The sequence below is a fragment of the Bacillus rossius genome, chromosome 1 (genome assembly GCF_032445375.1).
Source record: "Bacillus rossius redtenbacheri isolate Brsri chromosome 1, Brsri_v3, whole genome shotgun sequence".
Lineage (NCBI taxonomy): Eukaryota > Metazoa > Arthropoda > Insecta > Phasmatodea > Bacillidae > Bacillus > Bacillus rossius.
Genome location: NC_086330.1, coordinates 234,626,866 through 234,639,974, shown reverse-complemented (window position 1 = coordinate 234,639,974; position 13,109 = coordinate 234,626,866). Strand labels below are relative to the sequence as shown.

General features: G+C 36.6%; 1 protein-coding gene across 8 annotated transcripts in view; it reads right to left on the bottom strand.

Moving 5' to 3' along the window:
* Nucleotides 1–13,109, bottom strand: part of LOC134527372 (eukaryotic translation initiation factor 4E-binding protein Mextli) — a 168,176-nt gene that overhangs the window by 42,671 nt on the left and 112,396 nt on the right. For all 8 annotated transcript variants that reach the window (XR_010074175.1, XR_010074176.1, XM_063359999.1 and 5 more), the window contains one exon: nt 3,554–3,735. Coding sequence is in view for 6 of the 8 variants with exons in the window: in XM_063359999.1 (XP_063216069.1) it covers nt 3,554–3,735 (182 nt within the window). In the remaining 2 variants the exon portion in view is untranslated. The remainder of the gene's footprint in view (nt 1–3,553; nt 3,736–13,109) is intronic.

Below are 13,109 nucleotides of genomic sequence, written 5' to 3'. Positions count from 1 at the left end.
TGCAAAAGTTGTGAAAAGTAACTCAAAATAGAGGTTACATCGCAAAAGAAGTGAATATACTGAAAAAATTACAAATTGTTCAGTGCATCTTCAATAAATTTGCATGAACCAGAAGTTGATGCATTACACGTTGATTCCTGGCGTAAATTTTCTGCAGTGAGGATAAGTGCAGGAACAATCTTGAGCACATTTGTCAAGGCTCGTTTGGTGTGAGAAACCCAACGAGTGCCTCCAACTCTGGTAGGTATGCAGAACTTGATTCTCAGAGTTTCACAATATTTTTTCAAGATCACTCGGTGCACTGGACTGTGGTGGAAGAATGCATATAATTTCTTAAAGAAATTTTCCACTTTGAGATTCAATGGTGTTTCAGAAAGTGCAGCCTTCAATGTGAGTTCAAGACGGTGTGCTAGACAATGTATAGCAACCAAATTGGGCTGAATTGATTGTTTCAATTTGGTACTAACTCCATTATGCAATCCTCGCATCACTGCTGCACCATCACTTGCAAAGCCTACCAAATGCAGCTTTAAATCTGAAATGGTGAACCCACAATACTCATTTAAAATATACAATATGCAGTCATAAATCAGGGCTGCATTAGGCCTTTCTACATGTTTAACACCTACAAACTTACAATGTATTACCCCTTTAACAGCAAACCTTACATAAACAATGACCTGTTCTTGTACAGCACTGTCTGTAGACTCATCACACATTACTGAAATATATGGTGCACTTCTTAAGTTATTTTACAATTACTGGCGTTCTATTTCTGCAATGGAACCCAGAAATTCTTTGCACTTCTTGTCAGTGCGGTAAGTATTACCAACTCCTGGCCTTTCTTTGTGTCAAGTATACACTGCCAAAAAAGTCTGTGAAAGGTCGCCCATGTTTAGCCAGGGCATGAGACGTACGAAACAGTATTTCCAGTTTAGTGAAAACATCCTTTTGAATACTTTGTAAGGTCATCTCTGCTTTGGATTGTCCAGGTTTTGTCAGTATTGCATCTTCCATATCTTGAGACTTGTGGTGGGCACTGCTTGTAGCAGTCGCAGTCGCAGTCGCAGTCACTGCGGCCACTGTCAGCTGCATCTGGAGTACGCCGTGAAATGTTGACCACGCGAAAACGCTTTTCTGTTAACAAACTATGTTAAAGCAGAGCAAGGAATTAGTAAAGTTGCGATTTATAAAGAAAATAAATTTAAAAAATTATATTTTGAAAGTATACAACGGTAAATTACGTAATTGTTGGCTGCACTGCAAAGAAATTAATATTAAAACATGGCAACAAAAACAAACATCATCGGTGTGAGACGTTTTACATCTCTAGCATACGAATACGACTATGTTACGTGAATCATGACGTGAACGTAAGATTTTAAGAATTATGATTCAGAAGATTTCAGCACGGTTTGTACATAACCTACTTTTTTTTCCCGCGGTATACAATAGCCAGAGTCGTCCGTCACAAAAGAGCAGCCATTATTGTTTATTTATAGATATTGTCAAAGACGTTTTATTTGCGGTCGCGGTCGCATAAATGTTATTAATCACCTCTGCTGCATTAGTGCGTGCGAATAACCTCCGTGTCACATGTTGCACCTGTCCACCGGACAGTTGCCTTTTTTATTTTGCCTGCCCGGACAAGATTTTGCCTGTCCCGGGCAGGCGGACAGGTGCTAAAATCGAGCCCTGAATAGAATGATTATGGAAAAAGTACCGGGTGATTTTAAATGTTACAAATCTATTAACACTGTGTGCAACATCGAAGATATACTGCACTACCCACAAGAATTTTTAAATTCCCTTAATCCTGACGGCTTGCCACCCCACGAACTAAAATTAAAAAGAGGTACTCCCATTATGCTATTGAGAAATTTAAGCCCTCCCAGTATGTGTAATGGCACAAGACTTTTGATAAAGGAATTACGAGAAAATGTGATTGTAGTAACAATCATCACGGGGCCTGCGGCCGGACAGCTCTCTCACATTCTGCGAATCCAGATGATTCCGACAGATTTGCCTATATCCTTTAAAAGGTTACGGTTTCCTGTGAAGATATCGTTTGCCCTTACGATAAATAAATCACAGGGACAAACTTTTTCGATTGTTAGCATCAATCTAAGAAAAGAGTGCTTCTCTCATGGGCAATTATATGTTGTCCTTTCTCGAGTAGGATCTCCTGAAAATCAATATGTTTTGTTATCACCTACAAATACCACTGCCAACATAGTGTACAGTGAAGCTTTAAGGTAAAAGTTTTGTAAAATAAAAGTAAGAACCAATAGAATTAAATAAAGCTTTAAAATAAAAATGTAAAAACAGAAATGTAACAATTACAATGACTTAGAAAAACTCTTTAAAATAAATACACACAACTAAAAAAACAAAAAAAAAATAAAAATTTAAAAAACAACAAAAAAAATATTAATAAAAAACTTAGGAAATTTAATTAGGTAGGTTCAGATTTAAATGTAAAATGTTGTAAAAATGTAAATAAAAAATACTAAGTAATATGTCTCCCTTAAAATGAAATAAGTTACTTAAATAAAAAAAAATGACGAACAGATTCGGATTGTAAGTATACATAGATAATGTGATACTGTGTTTAAAAAAATATAGAAATGAAACAACAAAAAAATATAAATAATAGGTAAAAATATTAAAAAAATCATGTCCACCCGTGCGAAGCCGGGACGGGCCGCTAGTAGTGTAGATTATAAAGAGGAAAGAGCCTCGTGCCACGTCAAAAGTAAACAAACCTATCATCCATAGATAACCATAGCGCGCGTCGCGAGCATGGCTGTGCCAGGCGACATTCCAACCTCCATGGCCAAACATTTAAAGTGTTTTAAACAGAAGTATGAATAACATGGTCTATCAACTTTTAAAATTTAAAAATATGTTATTGTGACATAACAATAATAGTTGGACATATAGTATCGCAAAGTTTTTTGTAGTTATTTATATGTTCTTTAATAATGTAAGACATACTTTTGTTCTATCATCAATAGTTTCCGCAGCGCATGCGCTGTAAGATGTTTTATGGCATTATTTTTACACCTTGGGTTACGTTACTTAAGTTTTAGTAAGGATTCCTTATCTTTTCTAGCAATAAATATAGCCTATGTTACACAGGGTGAATGTAGCTTTCTAATGGTTAAAAAAGTTTTGAAATCGGCACAGTAGTTTTTGAGTTTATTCATTACAAACATACACACAAAAATACAAATCTTTCCTCTTTATAATATTAGTGTAGATTTTCCATTAGCCCTACAAATAATAGTTGGAAAAATTATGTACTATGCTAAATGTTATCATTATTTACTTGCAATTTTTAGACCCAAAAATCATATAAATCAAGTTCTGTTGCGGACGTAAATTTAGCAGTATTACTAGTTTTTGGAAGTGGATATTCAGTATTTTATAAAAAGTGAAAAATCCTCAATTTTAACAGAAAAATGCTGAATTGACATAAAATGTTGTGCAAATGCAAACGCAATAAATGGATATTCCTAATGATTGCAGCCATACTGGCAACAGGGCGTACCTGCATCGCAGTGTCCACGCTGCTGCGGGCGGACGGTCGCGTTGTTGTTGCTGAGGTCCAGCAGATGGCTCTGCTCCGCCGCGGGAGCCTTGTAGGTCTCCTCGCTCTCGCTCGTTGCACCGCTGTCCAGGCTGCCCAGCCGGCTGCCTGTCAGCTTGCCCGGGGCGCTCTCCGGCTCGTAGCTGTCCAAACATGCACCGTGCACCCTGTCACCGCTGCAAACAATATGTGGTGCAGAGTGAAGACAATTCATTTAGAGGGATGGGGTAGTTTTGTTTTAAAATATCAAATAGACTGTGAATTTTTCTCTTATTTTGGTCCAAAGTCAATAGTGTAAATTTTATTTAGATAGAAAGCAAACAACCAAAGAAACATTTAAAAAAGATATATATTCAAACCTTTTATTGTAAAGCAAAGGGTCACACCTCCCACCTCTTTTTGGAATATATTTTTATTGGATTTAAGACATTTTATTGACTGATGTTGAGGTTTGATATATGACAGATAAGTTTCTGTATGTAGACATGTTTTAAGCAACTTCAGACGTGGTTCCCAACACTAGGTGATTTTTATTTAAAACAGGGTCATTGAAAATTATTTGTTTATGTAATTTGATAAAAGCCCTTGAAGACATTATCAAATTTAGGCTAGATTTCAGACCCACGTTATTGTGTTTAATGTATTGGAATTAGATTTTACTGCTTTCCGCTCCACATTGATGGGTCATCTGTAATTAAATATTTTAATTTATTTTGTGATGTTAATGGATGTGTGTGATCTAGTATCATACGGGTTCATAAATTTACAACATTTAAATTCATCATAGTTTATTAAGTAATATTATAAGGAGATAAGACAAAAAAAATGATAACTTTGATAACTCTAAAGTTTATACAAATTTTCCTAGCACGCGACGACCCATTGATACCTATATCTAATGCCAGTAATGTTCAGGGTTAAATTGAATTTCATGAGCATCTAGCTAATAAATAAGTTATTCGTAAGAAAATAGTCCGGCTTAGTTCAGGGGAGGGCAGTTGAAACTCCGTTCTTCTTGGACCACTGATCTCGTCCTCAGCTTTCCAGGATATACGAGCAGTCTTGCTGTGAAATAACGTCTAAACTACGATCCAGTAGCAATACTGATGATGACAGCTACTGTTGACGCCATTCCGGGTGTGCTGAAAAATATTTAGTTTGGGCAGGTCTCACCAGCGCAGACAGGAACTGCAGCATGAAGATGATCGGAAGTCTTGCAAGGACGGATATTCGCCCGACGCGGTAGTAAACTTAAATGCGAAATGCGACTCCCTATAGTCTGCATGACGAAGAATCAGACTTCAAAAATAACTAATTACGCGGTAGCCACGTATCTTCTTGTCCTCTGCGCGCAATTCCCGAACCCAGGAACTGTCACACGCACAGAGAACGTCCCTTCGCTCCGCAGTTCAAAACTTAAGTCCATCGTTCCTCCCGAAAATGCCGACCAGCGAGCATCTCAGCTAGGAAGAATAATTAAACAACCTCAATACTCGAAGACCATAGCTAACAGTAACTACATGATGCGAAGTCAGTAATAAACGGAACAATACATCTCAAATAAATGTTCAACAAAGAAGAATAACATCCCAAATATCAATGTCAACTGATGAACTATGGAATATCTCTGGGTCGTCGCACCATGTACAATTTAGCATTTACATACATTACATAAAAATGTATAGTTACTCTTACTTAGATCACAAAATACAAAGCTAAGATACAACAATAATTATAAACATGTAAACATGTCCAAATGTTTACAACATATTTACTTATTTTGGCTAGTTGGTTGATTTTAAATGTGTACTCAAGAAGTTATTATTTAAGTTCCTATACTTCCTTTAACCTTCAATGCCTGAGAACCAGGATTCTAAAACATTTGGATGAAGTAATAACAGTGTGAGAACATTCCCAAAGATGATAGAAATAGATAGACAATGTGATGGCCCCCCCAGTTATATGTATTCAGAGATTTTTCTTTGTGTTGTAACTTGTGTTAGGATTGGCTGATATTTTAAAAGATGTTTTGTGATTAGTTGTTGGGGACTCAAGACCACCTCCATCCTTTGTGGAGGTCATGGTACTGAAAGGTTGTGTCAGGCGACGGTTCACTATACAATCAGAATATAGTGTGAAGAAGTATATTTTACGGCTGTAGTCCAGGCTACACTGAGGAAGAACCTATCTTCAAACATATATTTAGAATTTGTTGACCACAGTCCTCTGCAAAAGCCCACGAGGTAAATTTTATAATCTGTCATTCCAAGGACAGAGTCCTTTGGTTGTACCATGTATGTTAGATACCTCTGTAAGTAATGATCAGTTATAAATTTTTTTTTTCCTCAGGAATTTTCAGTACCTTTTAAACGCCAAGTGTTTTTACGAATGACAAACTCATGACAAATGTGTAAAAGAGTCTGGGTTGGATAATGGCAGCCATGATGCTTTGTGAGTTTTTGTTCGGATACAATAAAAAAAACAGAAGAAAAAACAGTCAAAAATTTACAGTTTATTTCATTCAAGAATTATAGGGAGCAACAAATGATGGAACTGAATAGTATTTTGGAGTCCAGCAGATTTCAAGTGTTCTATGTATGTAACAGTAGCAGCTCTGTGGTAGCCAGGCATGGTCTGGGCTGTCACAAGCTTGAGGGCACACAATGATTTTAGTTTGTCCTCCAGCTCCAGGAGCGTTTAATAAAAAAGATCATAAATGTCCTCTAATTTTGAACTTCAAATGGGCAAATTGTTATCAAGTACCAAAATTCTGCTTTAAATAGACGGGGAAGGAGGAGAAGGTTGGTTTTTTTAAATATCATCTAGACCTTCTTGTTTTGTAGGTCAAGAATGTTCATGAAGCTCGGAGTAAAACTGTAGAATTGTATGAAAAACCAACCCAGATACATTTCTTTATATGTTTATTTGGATTGCGATAATACTGTAATAACATTCCAATGCCTGTCAATTCATGAAATAAAACATAATTTGAACCAATTTTCACTCTAATCACAAAAATGTTATTCCTTAACATATTAACATCAATAAATGTTATTATTGTAATATCTATTTTGTAAAAAAAAATTTTTAATTCAAGACGAAGATAAAAGTTAACTATATTTTTCCCATTTGGTAAAGCTATCAGTTTCTGATTTGTTCTTGATACGTACAATTCGTTACCAATAAATTTTTCCAAGTAGAATGTGCCTTGTGCACCACTATTAAAATTACAATTGTTTTTAAAGAGTATTAAGAAACATTTACTTATTTTCAATTCTGTAGCAGCATGGATGATGAAATTCTAATTCATTATTTATGCACATATTTTCAATACTTTAAAAATCATAGCACTACATGTTGGTCCAATTGTAAATAAGTAAATAATTTTAATTAAATGTTTGCTGTCAGAACAGTTACTGAAATATGAATACTTAAATCTTATTCCAATTTCAATTCTTAAATTTTGTATTAAATTTTTCAATTTCAGTTTTAACCTTCTTTTAGATATCATATAGGTAACTTATATAAACCACAATCTATATGTTATTCAAAAAAATAATAATTACATACAATTAAATTATATCTGTCCATACATTAAAATTATAATTAATGTACCTAATAACAAACACAACTTATTTTCTAACATCTCTAATAATTACTGTTTATTCTATTCTGTAACTCATCCACCATTGCTGGTAATATGCTTCCATATTTTATTCAATTTGTTTATGTTTCACAGTCTGTTATTTCATCTCTACTTTCAATCTGAGTACAACAGAATAAGAAACATCAAGAGCACCCTTGAGAGATGACAATAAAAATAATGTAAAATATTACTACACATTCAAGTTGTTACACCTTATCTTCACGCTAAACACAAAAAAGTCATAATAATCAAAGAGAAAGAAACAAAGCATTAAGGCTAAGATCCTTAGTTTCTCCCAAGCACGAAAAGAAAAGAACACAACACACATAGTTCCCTACTACCCTTAGAGAGCACAAGCTGTACGGTTAAGTGCTGGAGTGGTTCGGTTTGAAAAAGCAGGGGGGAGGCTTTTTCCTAGAATTTCGTGTTGCCCAGCGGAGTGTCATGTAAACAACGGGTCTTTGAGAGGGGGATAGGGAAAGACCTCAGAGAGCAGTTAGCTTTCCGCTCGCTCTTTCTCAGTCCCTTCTCCCTTCCCAAAATACCCGGATTAGACACTCTACTTCGACTCTCAACAGTGTGTAAGAGAATAAATATTACTATTTTCTGTACACTCCAGTTATAAACCTGTAAGTAACCGAGTGCAAACCACCAGAATTGTAATAAATATTTATTTTGTGTGTCTCATATATATATATATATATATATATATATATATATATATATATATACACACACACACACACACACACACACACACACACACACATATATATATACACATATATATATATACATATATATATATATATATATACACACACACACACACACACAAATAAATATAAATAAAAATACACATAGACGATATACAAACTGTGCATTTTTCTGCGGTGGGTTAGTGGCAATAACTATCAGGTTTTGTCTCTTTTGCAAGTTCCACACGGCATGCTTATCTTAAATAAGTTCATGTACGAGATGATACTAGTATTCTCATACACAGCTGATCACGATATCAATGAAGTTGGCCAGTAATTAAGTTTGCCTGCCCATAATGAAAAAAAAAAAAAAAAAAAGTGTGTTCTTATTACCTACTGTAGTATAAAGGCTTAGTGCTTCTACAGGTTTTCTTGCTTTACTAATGTTGTCACCACCATAATAAAGTTGAACATATAATTACGTGACTTTTGGTTGTAAAGCGGTGTTATTTGATATCTGATTAGGAGTGATAGATCTTTGTGCAACTATAAACATACAGGTAAACTTTTTATACTATTGGAGACTTTTTTTTTTGCATAGCTGTATATCTGTCCACAATACATTGCAACTTATTGTATTAATTTTAGTTGATTAAATGTACTATATACGTAATTATGTACAAATCAGGATAGAGCTCAAATATTTTTTGGTTTGCTTTTCTAGCAGACCTGAAGCTTGTGGCTTTCGATGACACTGTCTTTTTTTGTAATACAGTATACTCCCTAATTAACGCGGTTGTCGGGGGACATAACTTTTACCCGCGTTGTTGCATAACCGCGATGTTTCGATGTGACCAAGGTCAAAAGGCATAAAACACCGCCTGTGTTCTAATAGGTCGGCAAGCACGCACAGTATAGACGGCCCGCCGTTGTGCGGACTTTGCATCCGCAGTTTTCACTAAACGCGGGTGAAAAAATAAAAATAATAAATTTTAAAGATAAATATTAAATGTTGAATTGTTTTTATTTTTCCGCGTGCCGCGCACAGTTTGTCGCACGGCCTACGAGCGCCCACACGCCGCTATACACACGTGCGGCACACAAGCTGCTGCCAGTCTCGTGGTGTCAGCCACAGTATCTGCTTCGTCAGTGTCCGTAACAAAGTAAGTGCAGTGTGTGCGGTTACACACGATTCTGTGGTCGAAGTCTTCTAAAAAGAAAGGCCATAGTGATACTTCAAACCGAATATGAATCGCAAAGTACCGAGTTTGATTGACAAAATAAAAATTCTATATTTACTTACAGATAGCTTGTCTTTTGCAGAAGTAGGCCGCAGATACAGGAAAAAACGATTCTAGCATTAGTACAATAAAAAATAAAGAATCGTCTATCCTGTCAAGTGGTTAAACTTTATTATCCATGCTTACAGTAAATTATAAATGGTCACGTGTGGGAAACAAAAATTGTGCCAATTTAATTTTAGCGCAATCAGTGACGCCGTATTAAAAACCGTGTTAAACTATGTCTTTACTTATTTCACCAAACGCTGTGTCGAGTTGCTGAGTGTGTGTGGCTCGGATCGGCAAGTGTTATATTCCCCAGCTTCTGGTTAAAGGTTGGGAGAACGTTACACATAAACATTTCCGGGACTTGTTTACTACCTCACGGCAAAAGTGGTACAGTATGGTTCACGTAAGTATTTGACCACTGGGAATTCCTGGGCAAAGATTAAAAAACCGCTACCTGATTTACTTTACTATTTAATGTTAGAACATTATACCAAAGTAAAAAGATGAACGTGTATAATACAATGAATTACCCAATAATATTACGTATGTAGGTTTAAGTTGTAACAAAACATTTATATACAGATGTCCAGTAAAGTACAATTAAGATTCTGGAGTGGAATTTTAAACACCGGACTACCTGATTTTGCCTTGTACGCAGGTACGCTGCTCAGTCAAGTGACTCATGCTCTGCCTGTGTGCTGCGTGAACACATTCCCTCCCCCACTCCCCCTCGTGTTTCTGTCCGCTCTAATCTCTACCTCTCTCCATGTTCTCGGCTAGCCTCTCCCTACCCAGCGCTTGCCGACAACCAAGCCTATCCAACATCAATCCCCAGCCGAGTCACGCTGGATAATGTCGCTGGACTGTGGGCTTTATCAGGTCCCCTGTCTGATGCTTCATTTGTGAGATAAATCAACGATAAGAACTAGTGTTTCAGAAAATATCACTGGGCTGGATTGGACCATAATTTGAAAACCCTACAAGATAGAGGAATAATGTACGAAGATATCTTGTTTAGAATTTCACTGCGGACATTTTCTACGCCTAGGCTTTTTTCTGCCTGATGCTTAGTTTGTTAGATACAACGCAAAATTATCCTAATCGGCTATCAACCATTTATTCTATTATTTTTCATTTCTGACTGGGGGAGATGGTTTGACCCGCGATATACCCGATTCCGCGATCAATCGGGGCGCGATATACCGGGAGTTTACTGTATATGATATTTGTAATCTGTTATTTATTACTCAATGTCCCTGGCATTCATTAAATAGTTCTTGTAATAAAAACCATTATCAAAAAATATCCAAGCATCACAGGTGGTTTTGTATTTATGTATGCAAGTCAGACAGGCACGAAATAAACTTAAGATGTAATTAATAATTATTATTACTGTATTTAAAATTTAATTTAGAGAGGGCCACAGATCTTAACCATGAACAGCCTTCGCTACTCAGTCAGAAGAGTCAAATGAAAATATGTAGGGAGTAGGCTACTAATTATAATTTATAGAGGAATTTTTAAGTGGGAGCTAGCCAACAATATTTTAGAGCATACAAATAAAGTGACGTGAAACAAGGTAAGCCCCTCCCCCCGAACCAGTAAACAAATATTGATACGATCTTATATTTAAAAAAAAAAACACTGTTTCAATCTGGGCCTGGATTGTCTAAGTGGGAAAAAAGTAGGGTTCTGCGAATATTCAAAATTACGGAATTCCAGTTCAAATTTTTTGATATTCTAATCGTCAATTCGAATCGAATTCATTTTACAATAATTCAACTTGCAAAATCTGGTCCGGATACACTAATATAAGACATCCCCCTCCTACATTTTTAAAAGAAATGTAAATGGACGATTACATCTTCCACTTACAAAAAATTATACAGCGAAACCCCTTATTTACGTTACCGTTATATATGTTTTCACATTATTTGAACCTTTTGTTTTCTGTCCCGTTTTAACCTCATTTGATGTAATGCAATAAATTCCCGTTGTTTACAACGCGCCTATTGCTTTACGCAGTTTACGCCGTTCGTTCTGATAAAACTGCTTACTAACTTAATTACTGTATATACTCGTGTATAGCGCGCCCTTTTTTCCCCTCAAGTAAAGGAAAAAAATAAGGATGTGCGCTATACACAGAAAAAAAAAGTGTAGGGTGAGGCGGGGAGGAGGAGTGGAAGTCGTTAATTGCCGGGTGACGGGTGAAGTTTCTGGCCAGCCCCCACACACACGCACAAGCAACAAGGCCTCTCTTTCACACACCCACACCCACACCCGCACGCACGCACGCACGCACTCAACCTGGTCTCTCGCACACACACGCTCACAGCACACACACACACACACACGTGCGCGGCAAGCTCGCCCGTCTCTTGTTTATTTTTAGACCTCCCCCTCTACAGAAAGCCAGCGCAGCTAGTAAAATAAAAGAGAGAGAGAGAGAATGTTGTCGCCATTCCCCCGCCCACTTCCTTCACTTCCTCGTCGCAGCTGCTACCGGTGAGTCATCTAGTCCTCCGCGTCACGTTCCTGCCTGCCTCCCTCCCGTCCACGTACCAGTTGTGACGATACAGCGCTTCATTATCTTCCGTCTACACAGCAGAGTTTAAGTATTTTCCTGACGCATCACCACACATCAATTTAAATTATCATTTGTTTCATACGTAATTACTTAACAGGCACCACAAAATGTTAGTAAAATTTATTTACGGGAAAATTTTTTTTTTCTTTGGAATTTGTTGCAAAAATCGTGGTGCACGCTATACACGAGTGCGCGTTATACACGAGTAAATACGGTAATCCTATTACAAAGTAATCTGATATGTAAATCATGTTTTAAAGACTTTTTATAAGTTATAAATTTCATCTTTAACATCTCGGGAGTCGCTTTATACCGCTTATAAAAAAGTTAAGCAGCGCCAGTTTGGTTGTGTTGATTCCTGTATTCCAGTATAGAGCGCGCGCACGTAGTCGAAAATTGATATTGATAGCTCGCAGACTGCATGCAAGCGCGCACTCTGTCAGGAACCGAGTTAACCCGCACGATCGTTATGCGTATAGTTAATAATCACGTTCTTGTTACAGGTTTTTTTTTTTACGTTGAATAAAATGGTTTTATTGCATCACTCATTAATTTAAATTATTTCACGTGCTTTCGCAAAGTCTACTTTTTAAATAAACGTACTTTCCATGAATATGTTTTGTTTTTATGGATTACTTTACATTTTTTTTTTCGGATAATAGTATTCTCCATTCACTCTTACGTGAGTTTTGGAATAAACAAAGCCTCTTGTAAACAATCATTTTCATTGGCTGCCAGCCGCCACGCACATTATTCGTGCGCAAGAAATAGTCCCTTGGTTACGTACCATTTGAAAGTATTTTTACACTGCCTTTTTTTATAACAATTGTTGTTATATAGCATTATAGCATTTCACCATTAATATCCAATACAGTTTAATGTGTCAGCAAGTATTTACTTACAATTATGTTAGCAGACGCCTGTGTAGTGTACAGTTGATGCCCGGCGCAACAGTTGTATTTCGGATTTGTGCGTGCACGGTTTGTTATGGCTGACGCCGGACCGAGTTTTGTAAAGCACAGAATGGGAAAGCCTTTGAAAAGTGCACAGAAAACTATTGTGTTGAATGTTTTTAAAACATTTTCAGGCAAATATCCGGATTGTCGTGTGAACGATATCGCGAGTTTAACTGCGGAATTTACGAGTGTTTCGAAGAGCAGTGTGCTTCGTGCAAGGAAAGAATTACAGGACACTGAGACATTAACAACTCCCGGGAAGAAAAGGAAATTTGAGTATCCTGTTATCAAAACTTGTGATGATTTTGTGAAATCAACTAAAGTGCATAGTTTTTTCTTTG